The sequence below is a fragment of the Heterodontus francisci genome, chromosome 2 (assembly GCF_036365525.1).
Source record: "Heterodontus francisci isolate sHetFra1 chromosome 2, sHetFra1.hap1, whole genome shotgun sequence".
In the NCBI taxonomy this organism is placed as follows: domain Eukaryota; kingdom Metazoa; phylum Chordata; class Chondrichthyes; order Heterodontiformes; family Heterodontidae; genus Heterodontus; species Heterodontus francisci.
The window spans coordinates 199842113-199869316 of record NC_090372.1 but is presented as its reverse complement, the minus strand read 5'-3'; the positions used below and the strand labels follow the sequence as shown (position 1 = coordinate 199869316).

The following is a 27204-nucleotide window of genomic DNA, read 5'->3' as shown; positions in this document are numbered from 1 at the left end:
AAATAAAATATTAGAGAGACATTCCCTCGTCAATGTCTTGACTGCAAAATGTTTTTCTCTTTTATCTTTTTAGGGAATATTATGTTACCATGGTGTCGTGGGCAAGCAGCACTAAACTAGCAGTGAACTGGCTGAACAGAGCCCAGAATGTTTCCATCCTGACTTTATGTGAGGCCACGACAGGCATTTGCACGAAGGTACGGGCACATCCAGTGAGCAAGAGCTGAGCGCTTAAATGACAGAAGAAGATAATACATCACTGATTCCCTCGTGACATTGATAAGGTTTTTCTGATGGGAGTGGCAAATTGAAACGGAAGTTCACAGCTGCGCTTCTGGCATGCCTGGTTCAGATTCACACCTACACAGAACAGAAAAGATCCCAGGTTCAATTCCTGGTTTGGGCTGTGTTAGCTGCTTCCAGGCTGGGTCATGATACAGGCACATCATTGGACTAAGCACTGTTGGGCTACAGACGGGTAGGTAAGCCAGATTTCCCACACCTGGTCACTGTCTGCTGACACATCCTGGAAAAACCCTACATGTTAGTAGTGATTTCAAGATCAAGCTTGGTGAATTTTTTTTATTATTCGTTTCATGGCGATGTGGACGTCTCTGACTAGGCCAGCATTTATTGCCCATCCCTAATTGCCCATGAGAAGGTGGTGGTGAGCTGCCTTCTTGAACCGCTGCAGTCCATGTGGGGTAGGTACACCCACTGTGCTGTTAGGAAGGGAGTTCCAGGATTTTGACCCAGCAACAGTGAAGGAAGGACGCTATAGTTCCAAGTCAGGATGGTGTGTGGCTTGGAGGGGAACTTGCAGGTGGTGGTGATCCCACACATCTGCTGCCCTTGACTTATAGGTGGTAGAGGTCACGGGTTTGGAAGTTGCTGCCTGAGTAGCCTTGGTAAGTTGTTGTAGTGCATCTTGTAGATGGTACACACTGCTGCCAAGTGCATCGGTGGTGGAGGGAGTGAATGTTTGTGGACGGGGTGCCAATCAAGCGGGCTGCTTTGTCCTGGATGGTGTCGAGCTTCTTGAGTGTTGTTGGAGCTGCATCCATCCAGGCAAGTGGAGAGTATTCCATCACACTCCTGATTTGTGCCTTGTAGATGGTGGACAGGCTTTGGGTAGTCAGGCGGTGAGTTACTCACTGCAGAATTCTTAGCTCCTGACCTGCTCTTGTAGCCATGGTATTTATATGGCTACTCCAGTTCAGTTTCTGGTCTATTGTAACCCCCCAGGATGTTGATAGTGGGAGATTCAGCATTGAATGTCAAGGGGAGTTGGTTAGATTCTCTCTTGTCAATGGTCATTGCCTGGCACTTGTGTGACACGAATGTTACGTGCCACTTATCAGGCCGAACCTGGATATTGTCCAGGTCTTGCTGTATTTCGATACAGACTGCTTCAGTATCTGAGCAGTCGCGAATGGTGCTGAACATTGTGCAGTTATCAGCGAACATCCTCACTCTGACCTTATGATTGAAGGAAGGTCATTGACGAAGCAGCTGAAGATGGTTGAGCCTCGGACACTACCCTGAGGAACTCCTGCAGTGATGTCCTGGAGCTGAGATGATTGACCTCCAACATCCACAAGCATCTTTCTTTGCGCTAGATATGCCTCCAACCAGCAGAGAGTTTTCCCCCTGATTCCCATTGACTTCAGTTTTGCTAGGGCTCCTTGATGCCATCTTCAGTCAAATGCTGCCTTGATGTCAAGAGCAGTCACTCTCTCCTCACCTCTTGAGTTCAGCTCTTTTGTTCATGTTTGAACCAAGGCTGTAATGAAGTCAGGAGCTGAGTGGCCCTGGCGGAACCCAAACTGAACGTCACTGAGCAGGATTTTGCTAAATAAATGCTCCTTGATAGCACTGTCAATGACACCTTCCATCACTTTACTGATGATCGAGAGTAGACTGTGTGGCGGCAATTGGCCGGTTTGGATTTGTCCTGATTTTTGTGTAAAGGACATGTCTGGGCAATTTTCCTGGGCATTGCCAGGTAGATGCCAGTGTTGTAGCTGTACTGGAACTGCTTGGCTCGGGGCGTGGCAAGTTCTGGAGCACAGCTCTTCAGTACTATTGCCGGAAGGTTGTCAGGGCCCATAGCCTTTGCAGTATCCAGTGCCTTCAGTCGTTTCTTGATATCATGCGGAGTGAATCATATTGGCTGAAGATTGGCATCTGTGATGCTGGGGACTTCAGGAGGATGCCAGGATGGATCATCCACTCAGCACTTCTGGCTAAAAATTGTCCCAAATGCTTCTGCCTTATCTTTTGCACTGATGTGCTAGGCTCCCCCATCATTGAGGATGGGGATATTTGTGAAGCCACCTCCTCCTGTTAGTTGTTTAATTGTCCACCACCATTCACGACTGGATGTGGTGGGACTACAGAGTTTAGATCTGATCTGTTGGTTGTGAGATTGCTTAGCTCTGTCTATCACATGCTGCTTATGCTGTTCGGCATGCAGATAGTCCTGGCTTGTAGCTTCACCAGGTTGACACCTCATTTGAGGTATGCCTGGTACTGCTCCTGGCATGCCCTCCTGCACTCTTCATTGAACCAAGGTTGATCCCCCGGCTTGATGGTGATGGTAATGGTAGAATGGGAGATATACCGGGCCATGAGGTTACAGATTGTGGTTGAATACAATTCTGCTGCTGCTGCTGGTCCACAGCGCCTCTTGGATGCCCAGTTTTTCATTGCTAGATCTGTTTGAAATCTATCCCATTTAGCACGGTGGTAGTGCCACATAACATGATGGAGGATATCCTCATATGAAGACAGGACTTCATCTCCACAAGGACTGTGCGGTCGTCACTCCTACCAATACTGTCATGGACAGATGTATCTGCGGCAGGCATATTGGTTGGGATGAGGTCAAGTATGTTTTTCCCTCTTGCTCACAACCTGTCGCAGACCCAGTCTAGCAGCTATGTCCTTTCAGACTCAGCCAGCTTGGTCAGTAGTGATGCTACCGAGACACTCTTGGTGATGGACATTGAAGTCTCCTACCCAGAGTACATTCTGCTCCCTTGCCACCCTCAGTGCTTCCTCCAAGTGGTGTTCAACATGGAGGAGTATTGACTCATCAGCTGAAAGGAGGGCGGTAGGTGGTAATCAGCAGGTTTCCTTGCCCATGTTTGACATGATGCCTTGAGACGTCCTGGGGTCCAGAGTCGATGTTGAGGACTCCCAGGGCAACTCCCTCCCGACTGTATACCACTGTGCCACCACCTCTGCTGGTGGGACAGGACATACCCAGGGATGGTGTTGGTCGTGTCTGGAACATTGTCTGTAAGGTATGATTCCGTGAGTATGACTATGTCAGGCTGTTGCTTGACTAGTCTGTGGGACAACTCTCCCAACTTTGGCACAAGCCCCCAGATGTTAGTAAGGAGGACTTTGCAGGGTCGACAGGGCTGAGTTTGTCGTTGTCATTTCTGGTGCCCAGGTCAATGTTGGTTGGTCCGTCTGGTTTCATTCCTTATCAACTTTTTAGCGGTTAGATACAACTGAGTGGCTTGCTAGGTCATTTCAGAAGGCAATTTAAAAAGAGTCAACTACATTGCTGTGCGTCTGGAGTCACATGTAGGCCAGACCAGGTAAGGACAGCAGATTTCCTTCCCTAAAGGACATTAGTGTTCCCAACATGGTGAAATAGCCTCTTGACACTCACTGACTAGGAGGCATATATGTTAGAGGTGACAACCTGGAAACTGGTTGTCCTGGACAATTTTAGCTGAGCTATGAAGGGGCGTGATAACCAACTTGGGGCCTGGTGTTTTCCCATGGGTTCATAAGATCATAAGAACTAGGAGCAGGAGTAGGCCATTCAGCCCCTCAAGCCTGCTCCACCATTCAATAAGATCATGGCTGATCTGATTGTGGCCTTGACTCCACTTTCCTGCCTGCCCACCCTCCCCCCCCGCTAACCCTTGACTTCCTTGTCACTCAAAAATCTGTCTAACTCAGCTTTGAATATATTCAATGACCCAAGCTCCACTGCTCTCCTGGGAACAGAATGCCGAAAATTACCAATCCTCTGAGAGAAGAAATTCCTCCTCATCTCTGTCTTAAAATGGAGACCCCTTATTTTGAAACTGTGCCCCTAGTTCTGGATTCTATCATGTTATAATCACTCCTGCCTTGAGGATCCTTTACTATTAGGTCATTTATTAATCCTGTCTCATTACCAAGTCTAAAACAACTTGTTCCCGATTTGGTTCCAGAATGTATTGTTCCTAATGTACTGACGCTAATACACTCTATGAACTCATCCTCCAAGCTACCTTTGCCACTTTAATTAGTCCAATCTCTATGAAGATTAAACATGCTCAGAATTATTGCAGTATCTTTCCTACAAGCCCCCATTATTTCTTGATTTATATTCTGTACCACGGTGCAGCTGCTGTTAGGGAGTCTATAAACTACCCCCACCAGTGACTTCTTTCCTTTGCTATTTCTTATCTCTACCCAAACTGATTCTATATCTTGATTTACTGAGCCAAGATCATTTCTCACGACTATACTGATCTCATTTTTTATTAACAGAACTACCCCCCACCTCCTTTGCCTTTCTTCCTCTTCTTGCAAAATGTCAAATACCCTTGAATATTCAGTGCCCAATCTTACTCACCTTGCAACCACATCTCTGTAATGGCTGTCATATCATATTACAGAATCGTTACAGCGCAGAAGGAGGCCATTCGGCCCATCATGTATAGACCGGTTCTCCGAAAGAGTAATTCCCTCAGTTCCATTTGTCCGCCTTCTCCCCGTAACCCTGCACATTCTTCCTTTTCATATAACCATCTAATTCCGTTTTGAACGCTTTAATTGAACCTGTCTCCACCACACTCTCAGGCAGCGCATTCCAGACCTTAACCGCTCGCTGCGTGAAATAGTTTTTCCTCATATCACTTTTGATTCTCTTACCAAATACTTTAAATCTGTGCCCTCTTATTCTCGATCCTTTCACGAGTGGGAACAGTTTTTCCCTATTCACTCTGTCCAGACCCCTCATGATTTTGAATACCTCTAACAAATCACCTCTCAGCCTTGTCTTCTCCAAGGAAAACAATCCTAACTTCTCCAATCTATCTTCATAACTGAAATTCCTCATCCCTTGAATCATTCTCATGAATCTTTTCTGTACTCTCTCTGATGCCCTCATGTCTTTGCTAAATTGTGGCTCCCAGAACTGGACGCAATACACCAGCTAAGGCCGAACTAGTGTCTTACACAAGTTCAACATAACTTCCTTGCTTTTGTACTCTATGCCCCTACTGTATGCTTTATTAACAGCACTCTCAACCTGTCTTGTCATTTTCAATGACTTATGCACATATACACCCAGGTCTCTCTGCTGCTGCACCCCCTTTAGAATTGTACCCTTTATTCAATATTGTCTCTCCATGTTCTTCCTACCAAAATGAATCACTTCACATTTTTCTGCATTGAACTTCATCTGCCACCTATCTGCCCATTCCATCAACTTGTCTATGTCCTTTTGGAGTTCTACACTATCCTCCTCACAGTTCACAATGCTTACAAGTTTTGTATCATCTGTAAACTTTGAAATTGTGCCCTGTACACTGGGGTCTAAGTCATTCTTCTTCTTTTGGGCCTCCTTATCTCGAGAGACAATGGATACGCGCCTGGAGGTGGTCAGTGGTTTGTGAAGCAGCGCCTGGAGTGGCTATAAAGGCCAATTCTGGAATGACAGGCTCTTCCACAGGTGCTGCAGAGAAATTTGTTTGTCGGGGCTGTTGCACAGTTGGCTCTCCCCTTGCGCCTCTGTCTTTTTTCCTGCCAACTACTAAGTCTCTTCGACTCGCCACAATTTAGCCCTGTCTTTATGGCTGCCCGCCAGCTCTGGCGAATGCTGGCAACTGACTCCCACGACTTGTGATCAATGTCACACGATTTCATGTCGCGTTTGCAGACGTCTTTATAGCGGAGACATGGACGGCCGGTGGGTCTGATACCAGTGGCGAGCTCGCTGTACAATGTGTCTTTGGGGATCCTGCCATCTTCCATGCGGCTCACATGACCAAGCCATCTCAAGTGCCGCTGACTCAGTAGTGTGTATAAGCTGGGGGTGTTGGCCGCTTCAAGGACTTCTGTGTTGGAGATATAGTCCTGCCACCTGATGCCAAGTATTCTCCGAAGGCAGCAAAGATGGAATGAATTGAGACGTCGCTCTTGGCTGGCATACGTTGTCCAGGCCTCGCTGCCGTAGAGCAAGGTACTGAGGACACAGGCCTGATACACTCGGACTTTTGTGTTCCGTGTCAGTGCGCCATTTTCCCACACTCTCTTGGCCAGTCTGGACATAGCAGTGGAAGCCTTACCCATGCGCTTGTTGATTTCTGCATCGAGAGACAGGTTACTGGTGATAGTTGAGCCTAGGTAGGTGAACTCTTGAACCACTTCCAGAGCGTGGTCGCCAATATTGATGGATGGAGCATTTCTGACGTCCTGCCCCATGATGTTCGTTTTCTTGAGGCTGATGGTTAGGCCAAATTCATTGCAGGCAGCCGCAAACCTGTCGATGAGTCTCTGCAGACACTCTTCAGTGTGAGATGTTAATGCAGCATCATCAGCAAAGAGGAGTTCCCTGACGAGGACTTTCCGTACTTTGGTGTTCGCTTTTAGACGGGCAAGGTTGAACAACCTGCCACCTGATCTTGTGTGGAGGAAAATTCCTTCTCAGCTAATGCTTTATCCATGTTGCTACCGTCCCTTTTACTCCAAGTTTGCTCCCAAGTCTGTTGTGTGGCATGGATCAAATGCCTTTTGAAAGTCCATGTACACCACATCAACAGCATTGCCCTCAACAACCCTTTCTGTTACCTCCTCAAGAACTCCAGCAAGTTCGTTAAACATAATTTTCCCTTTAAGAAATCCATGCTGGCTTTCCTTAATTAACTCTCATTAGTCCATGTGACTATTGATTTTGTCCCGAATTATTCTTTCTTGAAGTTTTCCCACCACTGAAGTTAAACTGACTGGCCTGTAGTTGCTGGATTTATCTTTACACCCTTTTTTGAACAAGGGTGTAACGTTTGCAATTCTCCAGTCCTCTGGCAGCATCCCAGAGTCTAAGGAAGACTGTAAAATTATGGCCAGTGCCTCTGCAATTTCCACCCTCACTTCCCTCAGTATCCTTGGATGCATCTCATCTGGTCCTGGTGCCTTATCCACCTTAAGTACAGACAGCCTATCTAATACCTCCTCCTTATCAATTTTAAACTGCTCTAGTGTCTGACTTATCTCCTCCTTCAACATGGCCTGGGTTGCATCTTCTTCCTTGGTCAAGACAGATGCAAAGTATTCATTTAATACCTCAGCTATGCCCTCTGCCTCCATGTGTAAATCCCCTTTCTGGTCTCTAATCGGCCCCACTCCTCCTTTTACCACCCTTTCACTATTTATATGCCTATAGAAAACTTTGGGATTTCCCTTTATGCTAGCTGCCAGTCTTTTTTCATGCTCTCTCTTTGCTTCTCTTATTTGCTTTTTCACTTGCCCTCCGGACCTTCTATATTCAGCCTGGTTCTCAATAGTATTTTCTACCTGGCATCTGTCATAAGCATACTTTTTCTTCTTAATCTTAATCTCTACTTCTTTTGTCATCCAGGGAGCTCTGGATTTGTTTGCCCTACTTTTCCCCTGCGAGGAAACATACCTTGACTGTGCCTGAACTATCTCTTCTTTGAAGGTAGCCCATTGTTCATCTACTGGTTTTCCTGCCAGCTTTTGACTCTAGTTTATTCGCACCAGCTTCATTCTTATTCCATTGACGTTGGCTTTCCCCAGTTAATTATTCTTACCCTATCCATTTATTTCTATGTGCTATCAATTCATCCTTCTTGTTATGAATGCTGCATACATTCAGATAAAGAGCCTTTAATTCTGTCTTCTTACCATTTTTCCCTACTCTGACCTTATTTGTTGGTGCACTCTTGTGTTTCTGCACTCTGCCCCTTCCTGTAACACTCTGGTTATCGTTACCCATATCACTACCCTGCCCTATTGCCTTGCCCTTTCTCGTTAACTTTCTAAATTACCCCTCACATGAACCCTCCCCCCACTATTTAGTTTAAAGCCCTCTCTGCAGCCCTGGTTATACGATTTGCCAGGACACTGGACCTAACGTGGTTCAGTGAAGGCCGTCCCAATGGTACAGCTCCCTCTTCCCCAGTGCTAGTGCTAGTGCCCCATGAATTGAAACACATTTCTCCCACATCAATCTTTGAGCTACACATTCAACTCCCTGATCTTATGTACCCTATGTCAATTTGCTCGTGGCTGAGGTAGTAATCCAGAGATTATTACCTTTGTGGTTCTGCTTTTGAATTTGGCTCCGAAGCTGCTCATACTCCTTCAGCAGAACCTCTTTGTTAGTCTTACCTATTTCATTGGTACCCACATGGTACCACATGGACAACGAAAACTGGATCCTTCCCCTCCCACTCCAACTTCCTCTCCAGCCCGAAGGAGATGTCCTTAACCCTGGCACCAGGCAGGCAGGACAGCCTTCCGGACTCATGCTCTCGGCTGCGGAGAACGATATCTATCCCCCTAACTCTACTGTCCCTTACTACTACTACATTCCTTTTTACTCCCCCATTTTGAATATTCCCCTGCACCACGGTGCCGTGATCAGTTTCCTCTTCCTCCCTGCAGTCCCTGCTCTCATCTACACAAGTTGCAAGAACATTGAACCTGTTAGACAATTGCAAGGGCTGAAACTCCTCCAGTGCTACCTTCTGGATCCCCAGACCTGCCTCACCCGTAGTCACACCCTCCTGTCCCTGACCATGGACCAAATCTAGCCTAAGGGGTGTGATTGCCTCCTGGAGAAAAGTGTCCAGATAACGTTTCCCCTCCCTGATGCATCACAGTGTCCGAATCTCAGACTCCAGCTCATCAACTCTGAGCCAGTGTTCCTTGAGCTGCAGATGAGGTTGCTGTGGATCACATTAGTGTCTGTCGCCCACATGCTGCAGCTGTAACACATCACCTGCCCTGCCTTCTTTTTGGGCTTTAGCTAACTAATTAGTTTTCAAATTTAGAAATATCACTGACTGATAATTTGTAATTATATTCAGTAGTTTAACTCCTTAACTACAAATTTAATACAATACTTATATCTCCCCAGTAACAATTTAAACTACTGCCCCAGTTTAGAAAGAAAAAAAGAACTTTAAAACTCACCACTCAGTCACCTAGCTGATCACCTAATGCCTCTGGCTTCAGCTCTCACTGTCTCCAGCTCCCCCTCTTGGATCAATCCTTGCTCTGTAAAAAACCAGAACAGCACTTTCTGCCACACTTAACAAATTCCTGAGTGAAGCACTCTGTCTCTCAGCACTCAGTCAAGCTGGACTCCTGGTTGGGAAGAATTAGTGGACTGGTCATTCCAGAACATTCTTCCTGCAGTCATCTTTTTAACAGTTATAAAGAAAGGAAGAAAGGCTTGATTTTATAAAACACCTTTCATGACCTCAGGATGTGCCAAAGTACTTTACAGCCACCAAAGTACTTTTGAAATGTAGTCACTATTGTAATGTAGGAAACACAGCAGCCAAATCGCGCACAGCAAACTCCCACAAACAGCAATGTGATAATAACCAGATAATATTGCCCAGGACACCGGGGATAACTCCCCTGCTCTTCTTTGAAATAGTGCCATGGGATCTTTTCCATCCACTGGGACAGGAGAAGGGGCCTCGGTTTGATGTTTCCTCTGAAAGTCAGCGCCTCCGACAGTGCAGCACCTCCTCAATACTGCACTGGAGTGTCAGCCTAGACTTTTGTGCTCAAGTTTGTAGAGTGAGACTTACTAAAGCATACTGAACTAGTCTTATGTGTTGTACTGACATGGACACCTAACCTCAATGTTATTTACTGTTACAGAAACATGAGGATGAAAGTGAAAGCTGGCTCTCCAGACAGGTAAGAAATAAAACAACAGAATTGTGTTGTTTTTATTCTCTCTTTCTCTCTCCCTACTTTTTAATTTTGCTATTTTCTTTTCATTTTTGCCCACTTGTTGAATTATCTGTAAGATGTTGCAATTTATCGAACAGAGGCGCCATCTTAAAATAGAGCTCATTATCGTCAAAAAGTCAGCAGTGCCCCTGATGGCTTAGTAGGTAAATGCACCACCTGCTATGGTCCAGAGTCACTCACATCAACATGGTTCATGGTTCAGGCCTCCCCTCCTGTTCTGTACTGTCTATTAATGTCACTCTGAGCAGCAGTGCTGCAAAGCTACCTGCTCCCTGCACTCCTTGGATGGAGGAAAAGAAAGGCACAAAACGGTCAGGATTGCTGCTTCTAATGTTGCTCCCTGGTTGCTGCTGAAGGGACAGGTGTATTGGTGTTAGGTGAGGCAAGTACTGGACTCTAATGTAATTTACTCCTGTCAATACTCACTGTCTATGCACACCTATGAGAAAATGCCCAAATGATAAAGGAAAGGAACAGGATGAAAGCAAAAGGGTTAACTAAGAAAGAATTGCATTTATATGGTGCCTTTCACGACCTCAGGACATCCCAAAGCACTTAGTGGGAGGTGACCGCTCGCTGGGTGATCTTATGTATAACTCATGTAATGTATATGTGACTAACGGGTGTATTGCTAACGGGTTTGTGACTAACAGGCGTATTGTGTTAACTGGTATTCCTACCAAACCTAGAAAAGACATCAGTGTTTCATTTGAGCTTGGAACGTTGTTTGTTTATTTCTTGGAATACTCATATTCGAACAGTAGAGTAACCTGTCAGGAGGTAGAAGGTTACAACTTACACAAATCAAGGGGACTTGTCAGCCTTTAGTCCCATTAGTTTACCTAGTACTTTTTCTGTAGTGATAGTGAACATACAAACATACCAATTAAGAGCAGGAGTAGGCTATTCGGCCCCTTCGAGCCTGTTCCACCATTTAATAAGATCATGGCTGGTCTGATTGTGGTCTCAACTCCACTTTCCTTCCTACCCCTGATACCCATTGACTCCCTTGTTAGTCAAGAATTTCAAATACCCTACCTCCACCACTCTTTGGGGAAGAGAGTTCCAAAGACCCACAACCCTCTGAAAGAAAAAAAAATGTCCTCATCCCCATCTTAAATTGACAACCCCTTATTTTTAACCTGTGTCCCCTAGTTCTAGTCTGTCCCACAAGGGGAAACATCCTTTCAGCATCCACCCTGTGAAGTCCCCTCAGGATCTTACAATGGTAGAGACTTGTGTTTTGACCAGGGGAGGAGGGGTCAAAGGGCTCCCCTCTTTCCCTCTCCTTCTTTGACCACAACAGATTTAAGACAGAGATGAGGAGAAATTTTTTCTCTCAGAGGGTCGTGAGTCATGGGAACTCTCTTCCTCAAAAGGCGGTGGAAGCAGAGTCTTTGAATATTTCTCAGGCAGAGGTAGATAGATTCCTGATAAGCAAGGGGGTGAAAGGTTGTTGGGGGTAGGTGGGAATGTGGAGTTGAGGTTACACTCAGATCAGCTATGATCTTATTGAATAGCGGAGCAGGCTCGAGGGGGCGAGTCTGTTCTTATTTCTTTTTGAAGTGGATATACTTGCCAATTCAGTAAGTGTTTAATTGTTTATAGGCTGTGATCACAAAAAGAACCAATCAGACAGGTTTTCTCAAATTTAACAAAAAAGGTTAAATTTATTGTACTTAAACCGAGCTAAGTAAAATAATAAAATATGCTTCAGCTTTCTCACACACGCACACAGACACATGTTGCAGAGTGGGGAAGGATAGGTTGGTCAAATTAGAGTCCATAGAAATAAAAGGAGTATACAGGCTGTGGAGGTTGGTGACTCAGCTGGCTTCAGGCTGAATTCAGTGGTCACGCAACTTTCCTTTGGTGGTCCTGAGGCTTCCGATTTGAAAATGTGGATGCTGAATTGGTGGTTCTCTGGGAGACAGCAATGTGGCTGGTTTCCTTCGAGAGGGGATCTCTGTCTGTTCTTTCCAGAAAGTTCTCTACTCTCAGTAGCTCCCCCGTCAGGCTTAAGTCATTAAGCACAGTGAGCATCGATCGTTGAACAGACTAACATAATCAAACACAGATCAATTAAACCACTGAACACTACAGTGTGCAGCAAGGAATATGCCTCGGTGCTCGTGGTCAGCAGGCAGAGTTCGAAGCTTGCGCGGTTTGAGTGATTTAAAATTCAGGTTTCTACCTGGTGGATTGAAATGATCAGGATTCAACCGAACACATTTTCATGACACTTTAAACAAGTATTTTGTATCTGAATCTGTATAAAACCTACGACTGACAAGCCTGTTAATCAGTTCTTTAGAATTTCTGGTTTCCCTGTATTTCAAAAGAAGGCAATCAACGACAGGTGTCACTCTCTCGCAGCTTTTTAAAACATTTTAGACGACTTAGGCAGCTGAATTAGCATTTCTTAAAGCATATTCGGTCTCTTGTCTGGCTTTAAGTGGACATACTAATTCAGAGTTTACCCACTTGAAAATTGCAATCTGAATCAGTTTCACACAGGAGGCTGGTTTCTGACCCTTCTGTTTGCCACTTCCATAATGAAAATCCATCCCAAAAGTCTGTAAAGGGATATAGATAGGCTAAGCCAGTGGGCAAACATTTGTTAGATGGAGTATCATGTGGAAAATGTGACGTTATCCACTTTGATAGGAAGAGTAGAAAAGCAGAATATTATTTAAATGGAGAGAGACTGCAGGATAAAGGGATCTGGGTGTCCTTGTACATGAATCATAAAATTGTACAGGACATTGGTGAGACCACCCAGTTTTGGTCTCCTTATTTAAGGAGGGATATGTTTGCCTTAGAGGAAATTCAGAGAAGTTTCACTAGGTTGATTCCTGGGATGAAGGGTTTGTCTTATGAGGAAAGGTTAAGCAGGTTGGGCCTATCCTCACTGGAGTTTAGAACAATGAGAGGTGATCTTCTTGAATCATATAAGATTCTGAGAGGGCTTGACAGGGTAAATGCTGAGAGAAGGTTTCCCCTCAAGGGGGAATCTAGAACGAAGTGGCACAGTTTCAAAGTAAGGGGTTCCCTTTTAAAATGGAGATGAGGAGGAATTTCTGCTCTTAGAGTGTCGTTAATCTTTGTAATTTTCTTCCCCAGAAAGCAGTGGAGGCTGGGTCATTGAATATATTCAAGGCTGAGTTAGACAGATTTTTGATCTACAGGGGAGTCAAGGGTTAAGGGGGGCAGGCAGGAAAGTGGAGTTAAGGCATGATCTTATTGAATGGCGGAACAGGCTTGAGGGACTGAATGGCCAAACTTGCTCCTATTTCTTATGTTCTGATGCAACAGAGATCAACTAATTCATCATGGAGTTGGGAATCAAACCTGGTCCAGATGGCTCAGCCACACATCATCATAATCAGATGGGCTGAGCTATTCACTCGGGTGAGGGTGAGCCAGCACTCTTGGTGGGTGAGGTGCCACACTGGGAGCACACCTTTGGAAAAGCTAGCTCACTATCTTAGCCAGCTGATCCACCGTGACAGGCCTGTTGTCGCTCTGAGTGACTACCCCTCATATTTGACCATAGGCTAGCAAGGTGACATTAGCAAGAAATTAAACAGCAAAGTGAAAGCTCGGAAAATGTAAATATCTACCTGTATAAAATAATTGATTGTACTGAGCATTGTAATATTATATGAATACAAAAGCTGACTTGACATTGCTTCAGAGACAAAAGTGAATGTAGAATGTTTCAGTGTCCTTCTCTGCTTCCATTACCATCACAGTACCTTGTCAAGTCTGGTTAACAAAAAAGATGGATCTGACACATTTGAAGTAATAAATGGGAATAGAGCAATAAAACATACAAACTCTTTGTAGCTATGAAATGCCTTTACAACTCTTGAATTTATTTGCAAATGGTAGTTCAATGACAATTTTACTCTTTTATAAATTTTTTACTGAACAAGCCTGTACTAGGCTTTCATTTAGACTTTACAGCTAAAGCTGGTCTTATTAACACATGCAAATTAGTTTTCAACATAATTTAACAAGTGAGTTTCCAAGATGAAAACCTGGTTTTTTGAAAATCAATTGGAAATTACTTTCATGATGAACTTTAATATTTTCCGGTTGTTTGCATCGATGAAAGCTCGGCTGAAAGGGCAATGGAGTAAAGGGCAACATAGAGGAAAAAATTCTGAAGGTCACCAGTTCAATGCCAGTTTAAAGGAGTGTATGTGGCTGTGTGTGTGTGGCTGTATTTAAGTGTGTGGAGTAATGGAATTAGAGTAGATTGAGCCAATGTGGAGCTTGAGTCGACAACCTCAACCAAAGACTTGCAGGTGATAGGTAAATTGGCCGTTGTAAATTGCCCCTAGTGTAGGGAGGTGATAGGGAATATGGGATTACTGTAGGGTTAGTATAAATGGGTGGTTGTTGGTCGGCACAGACTCGGTGGGCCGAAGGGCCTGTTTCAGTGCTGTATCTCTAAATAAAAAAAAAATATTTTAAAAAATGACAAAAGGGATAGCACTATCCAGGATCAATGGGCTGTACAGCAGCTTCTGGTGATTAAAATTTGCTTTCAAATGAAAGGGAAATAGTGATTGGCGGATTTGCTGACTTCCACCAGCATTGCAGTTTTGAGTGAAGTAGTTGCATTTCCCAGTAGTGGTTATTAGCAGCAGGATGGCCTAATTAAAGCGGAAGGTTTGAAAAAGTCTCCCTCCTTTTAAAGCCATTTAATTCCACAACAAGAAACAAACAAACAAGAAAAATAAAACATTTCCAAGATGTCAGGATGTCCCCAATTTCAGGAAATCACATTCTTCCTCCTCCCTGCTTCCTTGACATGTCCAAAAGTTGTCACTTTGTCTCCTATGCATTCCTTCCCAGCCCTTTGAAAGTTTGGAATTCCTCGTCTCCTTCACACTTCCCTTTCTACTACACACTACAAGATTTTACAACCCCAAGTTTGGTGTCACCTAACCAACAGTATGTGCATTAAAACAAGAAATGCTGGAACCACTCAGCAGGTCTGGCAGCATCTGTGGAAAGAGAAGCAGAGTTAACGTTTCGGGTCAGTGACCCTTCTTCCCTTGTTTGGTTTTCTTCCCCTACTCTTCTCATCCTTTCTAGGGCCCTGCAATGTTGGCCTTTGATCTTCATCTTGTCTTCTCAATTGAAAGCAACTATTAAAAAATGCAGTTCCCTCCATACCAGGCTCCTGTGTTTATTTGGTCAGCGAAGCCCATTTTAATTTTGCTGCACAAAGGTTTCCAGTTAGATCCTTTGGGGTAGATCTTGACTGCAGCACTAGTGTTAACTGGGTGACAGCAAGTTGGAAGCCCATTTTACAACTCTCCTGATCGAAGTCATTAGAAATAAAAATCAGCAGATATGCAAAACGGGCTGCCAATTGGCTATCACCCATTTTACACCGTCACACAAAGTCGAGATCTACCCTCCAGGGTTTGTGTAGTTTTCTTATTTATTTCTTGATCTTCATTTAAAAGCTGGCTTTCTCCCCATTATTTTGAAATATGCATGTAGACCCACTGAATGCAATAGAATAACACTCTTCTTGATTGTTGTAATTTTGCTATCCATTGTGCTCTCAAATGCCTCTCAGTTCTAAAGGGTCAATGTCTTTATCGATCACAGAACGAGGCCCCTTTATTTTCCAAAGATGGAAGGAAGTTTTTCTTCATCCGCCCCATTCCGCAGGGAGGCCGAGGGAAGTTTTACCACATCGCCATGTCATCTGCTCAAGTAAGTACCTCAGACGATCAGTTAAAATCTCGGTTTCACTTCAAGATTGGTGGCTAATTTCAGTCTTCTGACTCTACTACTGTTGACAGCATCAAATTTTTTGCCTCTGACTGTTCTTGAACATCTTAACACTTTGCTAATGTTGGTGCAGTTTGCTAATCTCTCAAATATAAATATTCTGGAAATATAACCATGTAATTAGACATTATTGAAAGGATGGCCAGGCATGGTAATCCAGTGATCATGCATGATACCACACACACCTACAATGATTTTCCTTGGAGTATAACTTGAAAGTCCTTAACATCACTCAAACCTCTGCTGCTGTCACTTCTTGCTGTCATGCAAGCAATAGGGATTTATTTTTTTTTAATTTTTATTTTATTTACAGATACAGCACTGAATCAGGCCCTTTGGCCCATCAAGTCTGTGCCAACCATCAACCACCCATTTATACTAATCCTACATTAATCCCATTACCCTCTCACATCCCACCTTCCCTCAATTCCCCTACCACCTACCTATACTTGGGGCAATTTATAATGGCCAATTTACCTATTAACCTGCAAGTCTTTGGCTGTGGGAGGAAACCGGAGCACCCGGCGAAAACCCACGCAGTCACAGGGAGAACTTGCAAACTCCGCACAGGTAGTACCCAGAATCGAACCCGGGTCACTGGAGCTGTGAGGCTGCGGTGCTAACCACTGCGCCACTGTGCTGCCCATAACTGAGGATGAAGAACATTCTTTTGATGAAAGGGCATCCCAATAAAGCACGATGGTGCAACATGAATGGTCATCCATTATATAATCTTCGAATATGAGAGCTGGCTCTGCAGACCCATCCTAACATTCCCAGAGATCTCTAACTGAGTCAGTATCGGGAAATACTGAGCAAAATCCCTGTACAGTCCACACTGGGAGAGATTGGCCCAGTTAGTGTGCTTTTGCAAAGCTCCCCCATCCTTTATTTTAGCACAATTAACCCATTTATAAAGCAATTACCAATGGTAGTAAAACAGCTCACTTATTGTATTATGCCACGCATTAACCAGTGCAATACTGGAGAAGAATAACCCCTCCAGAATTATTCTGATGAGTTTACTTCTGTAAACAATCTCTCTCATAAACCAGTATGTACTTGTTTTCAAATTACTAATTCATAAAAGATTAAACATTGCGGAGAATAGTGAGACATATTTAGAACTTTCCAACATTAGGCAAAACGGCTGTTGAGATTTCTTAGTAGCAAGCAAAAATGGTAAAATGAAGGATATGGAAGGAGGTTTCCAGTCGTCACCATGGGGTAATTTTATGGAAGCAACAGAGGTCTCGACCGCCAGCTGGCGAGCCGGCGAGAAATTCGCGTTGCCTCCTCTGGGAAGGCCTGCAGGTATTATATACCATTGAGGCAGTTGAGAGGTCATTGGCCTTCCCCAGGATCAGGACCACCCCCCCCCCCAACCCGCCCCAAGAGACCACATGCAACCTCGCATGGGTTTGCATGTCGTGCTCCCCGTGTGACGAAATGCCAACCCGCTGCTGAGTTAATACCAGTGGCAGTGGGAAGAGGCCCTTAATTGAATCTTAATTGCGACTTAAGGGCCCCAATTGGCAGGGCGGGAAGTCCTATCTGCCGAGAGCTGCTGGCCAATCAGAGGCCAGCAACTCCTTTACTCTGCAACACCATTGGGAGGAGGTGGCTGCTGCGGGAACGATACCCACTGGCGGCCCAGGATTGCGGAGCAACCCAGGCCAGAGGTGACTGACGGTGGGAGGGGTTTCACGGGGTGGGGATCGTGGGGAGGGAGTGTAGGGGGTCAGCAGCAAGCGCAGGAGGGTGATTCTCAATGGGGCGCCTCCCCTTCCCAATGCTGGGTCCCTCGATCAAGCATTAAGTGCCTTTGAACGAGGGCACCCGCACCCCCACCCCACCCCCCAACCTGCCCTGGGAGACCACATGCAACCTCGCATGGGTTTGCATGTTGTGCTCCCCGCGTGATGAAATGCCGACCCGCTGCTGAGTTAATACCAGTGGCAGTGGGAAGAGGCCCTTAATTGGATCTTAATTGCCACTTAAGGGCCCGAATTGGCAGTGGGTAGGAAGGCCGAGCAAGGGCCTTCCTGCCACGGACTTAATCCAGGTGGAGGCAGGAAGGTGGCAAGATCCCCCTGCCACATCCCGCCTGATTAAATGCTCTCCCCACCTCCAAATTCACCATGGGGGAGAGCATAAAATACTGCCCCATGTGTTGCTAAGCTCCTACACAAAACAGAAAGATTTGCTGTTACTAATTGAAGTGTAAGAATAACCTAAAATAGCTTTTATGATTTCTCGGAGGAAATAGGTCCATAGTTACTTTTAGTAGCAAAATCTACTCATGCCAACTAAAGAATTCATCCATTAATTGTTTAAAAAGAGGGCAGTATTAATAAGTGGTGCACGATCTCCAGCAAACCATTAATAAATGGTATACACTCTCCAAGTGTTATCAATTCTGACAGTTTAGTAAGTACGATTATCTTTTCTTCTGTTCCAGGTTAACAATAGTAATGATAATTTGCAGTCCATCACCTCTGGTAACTGGGATGTGACACAGATTTTGTCATATGACGAACTGCATCAAAAAATGTAAGTTGCAGAAACTATCGAAACAAATTAGAGATAATGGGGGTAATTTTGACTTATGGCTATGGTGTAAAACGGCCAGTATGAGAATGGTCACCCTTTGGCGTCAATGAAATTGAAAATCAGGAGAGGTGTATAACAGGCGGCCAATCGATATTGGCTATTTTACACAATGGCCCAAAGTTAAAACTACCCCCAAGTAGGATCTTGGCACTTAGAGATTTCAAATTATACTCCGAGCTAAGTACTCAGTCTGTGCTGCCTCTGAGTATCTGGGTAGAATCAGAGTCATGCTTGACACAGTAGCGATCAAATTAAAGGCAGCCAATGATGGGAATCCGAATAGAAAGCAGAAAGCGCTGGATATCCACAATAACTGAGTTGGTATCTCAAACAACAACAACACCTTATATTTACATAGCACCTTTAATGTTGTTAAACGTCCCAAGGCGCGTTACAGGATCATTATAAAACAAAGAATGACACTGAGACACAAAATGAGATATTAGGTCAGATGACCAAAAGCTTGGTCAAAGAGGTGGGTTTTAAGGCCAGTCTTAAAGGAGGAAATTGAAGTGGAGAGGTGGAGAGTTGTAGGGAGGGTATTCCAGAGCTTAGGCAATTGAAGGCATGGCCACCAATGATGGAGCGATTAAAATCAGAGATGCACAAAAGGCCGAAATTCGTGGAGTGCAGATATCTTGGAAGGTTGTGAGGTTAGAGGAGATTACAGAAATAGGGAGACCATGGATGGATTTTTTTATTCTTTCATGGGACGTGGGCATTGCCGGCAAGGCCAGCATTTGTTGCCCATCCCCAGTTACCTATGAGAAGGATGTGGTGAGCTGCCTTCTTGAAGCACAGCAGTCCATTGAAAACAAGGATGAGAATTTTAAAATCAAGACGTTGCTTGACCAGGAGTTAATGTAGGTCAGTGAGCATTAGGGTGATAGGTGAATGGGACTTGTTGTGAGTAAGGACACAGGCAGCAGAGTTTGGGATGACCTCAGTTTTCAGAGGGTAGAATGTGGAAGATCAGCCAGAGGTGCATTGGAATAGTCAAATCTAGAGGTAACAAAGGCATGAATGGGGGTTTCAGCAGCAGACGAGCTGAGACAGGGGCAAAGTCAGGTGATAATAGACAGTCTTAGTGATGACACGAATACAAAGTCGGAAGCTCAACTCAGGTCAAATGTGACACCAAGGTGGCGAACAGACTGGCTTAATCTCAGACTGTTGCCAGGGAGAGGGATGGAGTCGGTCGCTAGGAAACAGAGTTTGAAGCAGGGACCAAAAACAGTGGCTTCAGTCTTCCCAGTATTTAATTGGAAGAAATTTCTGCTAATCCAGTACTGGATGTCGGACTCGCAGCCTGATAATTTAGCAACAGTGGAGGAGTCGAGAGAATTCAAAGAGAGAGATAGGTTAATGTTTCAATTGGGACCCTGTTATCTTTCCAGTGAGGTTTGGCATCCAAAACATGACCTGCCTCTCTCTCTATTTAGATACCGTTCAATCCTTGGGCACCATTCTTTTCACTTTCCCTCCCCAATATACCCTCCATACCATACCCTCCACACCTCCCCTTCCCACCCCATTATCCACACCTCCCCTCCCCACTGTACCCTCCATACCATCCTTCTCCACTCTTATAATGTTTCTTTTGGATATTACAATACACGTCTCTGAGTTACACAGTTTACATAACATGCATTTACTTGTCCATTCAACTAAGATTGTAATAGAAAAAAATTTGTACAGTTACAGGGAAAAGGCGGCAGGGTAAGACTAGGTGAGTTTCTCTTGCAGAGAGCTGGCACAGACACGATGGGCTGAATGGCCTCCTTCTGTGCTGCAACCGTTCTATGATTCTAGTCCAGTTCTCTTATTAGTTGCAACTGATGCATGTGCAACAGGATCCTTGTTACAAGGACTCAGTGGTCACAGATAAGAATTAATATTGGATCCTGAAAGGAGGGCCTGGACCATGTAGTTACAACCCAACTTAATGAAGCAGAATTGATTGCCTTTCAAGAACATAAATTCTTTGCACTGCAGTTCTTTCAAAAACACTTGTAAGGTATAGAAAACATAGCAGGTTATCAAACCCTTGGTCTTTATGTAGACCTGTTCCCGAGCAATAGTATGTGAATCTTTGTTTCAGTTAATCTACATATATGGAAACTCTCTCATGCATGAAAACCATTAAAATTTCAGTTTCTTCTTCCTGACTTTTTAATAGCTCCACGTTGAAACTGACAATAAAATGAAAGTCAACTGTCTCACATTTAATCTCTGTAATTATTCTTGTCTGTTCATTTTGTCCTTTACTTTGAAAGTTATTTACAAGTAGTTATAATTTACTGTCACCTCAATGCACAGTGTTTTTGAGAATTCATCGACGTGAGTGTGGCAAAATAACTTTGCGATTGGGACACTATCTAATTGCTGAATGTGCTTAATCTGAAGGCAACCTTCAGTTGAACAGTGAGATGCTGGTTCGACTTTGCAACATGTCCAGTTTAATTCCAACCTGGTACAGAGTCCCACTCCAGGGACTTGAGCACAAGATCCAGGCTGACCCTTCTATTCTGAGGGAGTGCTGCACTGTCAGAGGTACTGTCTTTCGCATGAGATGTTAATTCGAGGCATCGGCTGCCCTCTCGGGCATAAAAGATCCCACAGCACTATTCAAAGAAGAGCAGAGTTCACCCTGGTGTCCTAGCCAATATATATCCCTCAAACAATCTCATTAAAAAAAACAAATTATCTGGTCATTATCACATTTCTCTTTATGGGATCTTGCTGTGAGTAAATTGGCTGTTGCATTTTCTACATTGCAACGGTGACTAGACTTGGAAAGTACTTCATTGGCTGGAAAGAGCTATGGGACATCCTGAAGTTGAGAAAGGTGTTCTATAAATGTCAGTTCTTGCAGCCACCTTCTCTCTTCAGTCTGGTGTACATTAATTTCAAAGGTTTGCTGTTTCCTCAGATGTCTAAACAGCAATCGGATCCCCTCTGTCTGTAAGTGAAGTTGGTCCGTGCATGCAACTAGCCCAGTCTGAGTGGCTGCTTCAAAGCTCCTTGGATCACCACTACCATTTCTGTGACCTATGGTAATGAGCTCCTCAAACAATCTTGGATTTGAATCAGTGCTGGAAGATCAGGGTGAACAACAGTCATACTTACGGTGATCAGCGCCAATAATGCCATTGCAGCAAATTCCGGGCCAATATCAATTGTATTCTTCTCTGCATTGAACTGCATTTGACATTTACTGGCCCAGACGTGCTTTCTCTTTAATTGCCCGGCCTTCGATTCATGGACCATTTGCAAACTTGAATATTTTACTTCAGAGAGTGTCATTTGAGTCATTATATGTATTGAGTGTAACAATGGATTCAGGTCTCAGTCCTGGTGTATATCCTGCCTATAAACTCTTTCCAGTTTGAAAACCAAGCTAAAATGTTGTACGTAAAATGTTGTACATGAGGCTGGAAGACTGTCCATTGAGGTGAACTGTTAAGAATGATTGCAACAGCCTGAGTAAGCAAAGATTTAATAGAAGTGTTCAAAATCATGAAAAGTTTTGATAGAGTAAATGAGAAGAAATTGCATCCAGTGGCAGAAGAAGAGAGCCACATCCAAAGTTGTCGATGACACAAAGATAGGCAGCATTGTAAGCAGTCTCGATGGAAGCATAAAATTACAAAAAGATATTATTTATTTAGAGATACAGCACTGAAACAGGCCCTTCGGCCCACTGAGTCTGTGCCGACCATCAACCACCCATTTATACGAATCCTACATTAATCCCCTATTCCTACCACATCCCCCCCCTTCCCTCAATTTCCCTACCACCTACCGATACTAGGGGCAATTTATAATGGCCAATTTACCGATTAACCTGCAAGTCTTTGGCAGTGGGAGGAAACCGGAGCACCCGGCGAAAACCCACGCAGTCACAGGGAGAACTTGCAAACTCCGCACAGGCAGCACCCAGAATTGAACCCGGGTCGCTGGAGCTGTGAGGCTGCGGTGCTAACCACTGCGCCACTGTGCTGCCCAAATAGATTAATAGATTAAATTAATGGGCAAAATTATGGAAAATAGTTTTCGATATAGATAAGTGTGAGGTCATCTGTTTTGCTTCTAAAAAGAATAGATCAGAGTACGTTTTAAATGGAGAAAAGCTAGAAAGAGTGGAGGTCCAAAGAGACTTGGGGGTCGATGCACATAGATTGTTAAAATATCATGGATAGGTCCAGAAAATAATAAAAAAAAGTCTAACAGAATGCTAGACTTTATATCTGGAGGACTAGAATACAAAGGGGTAAAAATCATGCTTCACTTATACAAAGAACTAGTTAGACTGGAATACTGTGAGCAGTTCTTGACATCATAATGTAGGAAGGATATATTGGCCTTGGAAGAAGTGCAGCATAAAATGATAGTTGGACTCCAAGGGTTAAGTTATAGGATTACATGAAGAACAGTTGCATTCCCTGAAGGTTAGAAGGTCAAAGGATGATTTGATCAAAGTTTTCAAGGTATTAACGGATCAGATAGGAATAGATAAAGATGAACTATTTCTGCTGGTTGGGAGCCCAGGACTAGGGGACATGGCCTAAAAGTTAAAGCCAGGCTTTTCAGGAATGAAGTTAGGAAACACTTCTACATGCAAACGGTGGTAGAAGTTTGGAACTCTCTTCCATGAATGAGAGTTGATGGTAGGTAAGTTGTTAATTTAAAATCTGATAGATTTTAGTTATTCAAAAGGTATGAATGGATATGGAGCAAAGGTGGAGTTAGGTTATAGATCAGCCATCATCTCACTGAATGGTGAAACTGGCTTGAGGGGATGAATGGCCCTGTCCAATCCCTATGTATCTAAGTGTTGACAACCGGAGGAAACACATTTGAAGCAATTGGCAAAAGAATCAGAGATGCGAAGAGGAGAATTTTCTTGCGCCGTGAATTGTTAATGATCTGGGATACACTGCCTGAAAGGGTGGTAGAAACAGGTTCAATCGTAACTTTCAAAAGGGAATTAGATAAATTCTTGAAGAGGAAATATTTGAGGGCTGTGGGGAAAGAGCAGCAGAGTTGGACGAATTGGATAACTCTCTCAAAGAGCTGGCATAGGCACAATAATCCGAATGGCCTCCTTCTGTGCTGTATGATTCTATGAGGAGTTGAGATTTTTAGCCGTGGTCGTATAAGACTAGAAAGAAAGACTTACATTTCTATCGCACCTTTCACAACCTCAGGATGTCCCAAAGAAGTTTACAATTAAGTAGGTTTGAAATGTGATCACTGTTGTAATGTAGAAGCCCGGTAGCCAATTTGCACACAGCAAACTCTCACAAACAGCTCTGTGATAATGACCAGATAATTTGTTTTCAATAATGTTGGTTGCGAGATTAAATATTGAGCAGGACACCAAGGAGAACATCCCCTGCACTTCTTCAAAATTATGTCATGGGATCTTTTAAATCCAAGTGGGAGACTAGATTGTATTTAATCTGATCTGAACTATTGGTTGCATTGCTCTGGAAAAGGAAATTATTCAAGAAATGTATTACTTTTATCTGCAGTTACTTTCTGAGCACAGAGGACTCTCCTTTGCGCCGACAATTGTACAGGTAAGTGCCTAACTCCAGTGTGTGTGCACGGACGTGTGTGTATGGGTGTCTGCATATGTGTGTGTACATGCATGTGCACATATACACATGTGAGATATATAAGTTTGAGTCCTGAGCACCACAGGCATCGCATAATAGACATCACATAATGGACATCACATTGCAAAGAGTCACATATTGTTACTGATGTATTAAAAAGGAAAGAAAGCCTGTCATTTCCTGCTTATTTGTCTGGCCTTTATGGAGGAGTTCAGGATTAAAATCGGAGATACTCAAGAGGCCAGAATTAGATTAACTCAGGTATCTCGGAAGGTTGTGGGGCTGGAAGAGATTACAGAGACAGGGATGGGGTGAGGCCATGGAAGGATTTGAAAACAAGGATGAGAATTTTAAAATCAAGATGTTGCTTAACCACGTGCCAATGTAGGTCATAGAGCACAGGGTAATATGAGAAAGGGATTTGGTGCAGTTAAGACACGGACCACCTCCAGGCGCGTATCCATTGTCTCTCGAGATAAGGAGGCCCAAAAGAAAGAAAGAAAGAAAGAAAGAAAGACACGGAGAGCAGAGTTTTGGATGACCGCAAGTTTATGGAGTGAAGAATGTTGGAGGCTCGCCAGAATAGTCAAGTCTCAAGGTAACAAACGCATGAATGAGGGTTTCAGCAGCAGATGAGCTGAGGTAGGGATGGAGTCAGGCGATGTTACAGAGGTGTAAGTAGGTAGTCTTAGTATTGGCACGAATTTGTGGTTGGAACAAAGAACAAAGAACAAAGAAAATTACAGCACAGGAACAGGCCCTTCGGCCCTCCAAGCCTGCGCCGATCCAGATCCTCGATCTAAACATGTCGCCTATTTTCTAAGGGTCTGTATCTCTTTGCTTCCTGCCCATTCATGTATCTGTCTAGATACATCTTAAAAGACGCTATCGTGCCCGCGTCTACCACCTCCGCTGGCAACGCGTTCCAGGCACCCACCACCCTCTGCGTAAAGAACTTTCCACGCATATCCCCCTTAAACTTTTCCCCTCTCACTTTGAACTCGTGACCCCTAGTAATTGAATCCCCCAGTCTGGGAAAAAGCTTCTTGCTATCCACCCTGTCTATACCCCTCATGATTTTGTACACCTCAATCAGGTCCCCCCTCAACCTCTGTCTTTCTAATGAAAATAATCCTAATCTGCTCAACCTCTCTTCATAGCTAGCGCCCTCCATACCAGGCAACATCCTGGTGAACCTCCTCTGCACCCTCTCCAAAGCATCTACATCCTTTTGGTAATGTGGCGACCAGAACTGCACGCAGTGTTCCAAATGTGGCCGAACCAAAGTCTTATACAACTGTAACATGACCTGCCAACCCTTGTACTCAATACCCCGTCCGATGAAGGAAAGCATGCTGTATGCCTTCTTGACCACTCTATTGACCTGCGTTGCCACCTTCAGGGAACAATGGACCTGAACACCCAAATCTCTCTGTACATCAATTTTCCCCAGGACTTTTCCATTTACTGTATAGTTCACACTTGAATTGGATCTTCCAAAATGCATCACCTCGCATTTGCCCTGATTGAACTCCATCTGCCATTTCTCTGCCCAACTCTCCAATCTATCTATATTCTGTTGCATTCTCTGACAGTCCCCTTCACTATCTGCTACTCCACCAATCTTAGTGTCGTCTGCAAACTTGCTAATCAGTCCACCTATACTTTCCTCCAAATCATTTATGTATATCACAAACAACAGTGGTCCCAGCACGGATCCCTGTGGAACACCACTGGTCACACGTCTCCATTTTGAGAAACTCCCTTCCACTGCTACTCTCTGTCTCCTGTTGCCCAGCCAGTTCTTTATCCATCTAGCTAGTACACCCTGGACCCCATGCGACTTCACTTTCTCCATCAGCCTACCGTGGGGAACCTTATCAAACGCCTTACTGAAGTCCATGTATATGACATCTACAGCCCTTCCCTCATCAATCATGCTCATCTGTGGTCAAATATGAGCCCAAGGTTGCAAACAGTCTGGTTCAGCTTCAGGCAGTTGCCAGGGACAGAGTCAGTAGTTGGTAAATGGGGTTTGGAGCAGGTACTAAAGACAATGGCATTGGTCTTCCCTATATTTAATTGGAGGAAATTTCTGCTCATCCAATGCTGAATGTCAGACAATTAGCCTGATAATTTAGCAACAGTGGAGAAGGTGAGAAAGATGGTGGTGAGGTAGAGCTGGTGGTCATCAGCATACATATGAAAACTAACAATGCACTTTCGGATGATGTTGCCGAGGAGCAGCATTTCGATGAGAAATAGGAGGGGGATAAAGATAGATCCTTGGGGGGCACTGGAGGTAATGGTGTGGGAGGGGCAAGAGAAGCCTTTGCAAGTGATATTCTAGGTATGATTAGATAGATAAGAATGATCTGCCATAAGGTGATGATCTGCCTTCTTCCATAGGTAGTCACATGATACATTGTAACAGAGTTGTTGGCTAATCAATCAGTTGGTCTACAGTAGGCCCAGGTTGCAGGCGAGGAAAATACAGGTTAAGTTTCCAGGGGAGGGTGATCTAGTGTTAAAGATTCCTGCACCATCAGTCAGGCAGGTGCCTGAGATGTGCCCATAGAGGTGCAGGTGCCTGCCAGACTCAAGGAAATGAGGAGCCTTCCCAATGACCCTACACATTATAGCTGGGGGCAGCACTAGCAACCACGGCCCGAGTGTAACTGCTGTGACTGGGGCCCACGCATTTTCAGAGGCCTCAGTTTTTATTTACAGTTGGAGCCCTCATGACTGACTCAGCACTCCCCAGCCCTCCCTAGTGGCTGGAGCTCTTTAAAAGATACACAATTGCTCAGTCCATGCTGCGTATAGTTCTATGCTGATGGGAGTGACTGTTTAAATTATCTACTTCAGCTGAGCAATTCACCTTGCTACACTGGCCATGAAGCACAGCATATTGGTACATTAATGTCCAAAGCAGTTTGGATTTCTGCCAATGATTGCTCACACAGTGGGTTTCTGATAAAGACCCAGCACATCAGAGAGATTGGGCAGGGGCCCAATAGAGGCAAGATAATTCTACACACCTCAGAGAGGAAGGGAAAAGATCGGAAAGTGTTAGGCTGCTCACCTGTGCCATCCAGCGGCTGATTTAAGCTCAGTC

General features: G+C 44.4%; 1 protein-coding gene across 2 annotated transcripts in view; it reads left to right on the top strand.

The window, feature by feature from the left end:
• dpp6a (dipeptidyl-peptidase 6a) overlaps nt 1-27204 on the top strand; it is a 1544902-nt gene that overhangs the window by 1397558 nt on the left and 120140 nt on the right. For both annotated transcript variants that reach the window (XM_068015021.1, XM_068015020.1), the window contains exons 11-15: nt 74-197; nt 9934-9972; nt 15664-15771; nt 18311-18402; nt 24000-24047. In XM_068015021.1, coding sequence (XP_067871122.1) covers nt 74-197; nt 9934-9972; nt 15664-15771; nt 18311-18402; nt 24000-24047 — 411 coding nt within the window. The remainder of the gene's footprint in view (nt 1-73; nt 198-9933; nt 9973-15663; nt 15772-18310; nt 18403-23999; nt 24048-27204) is intronic.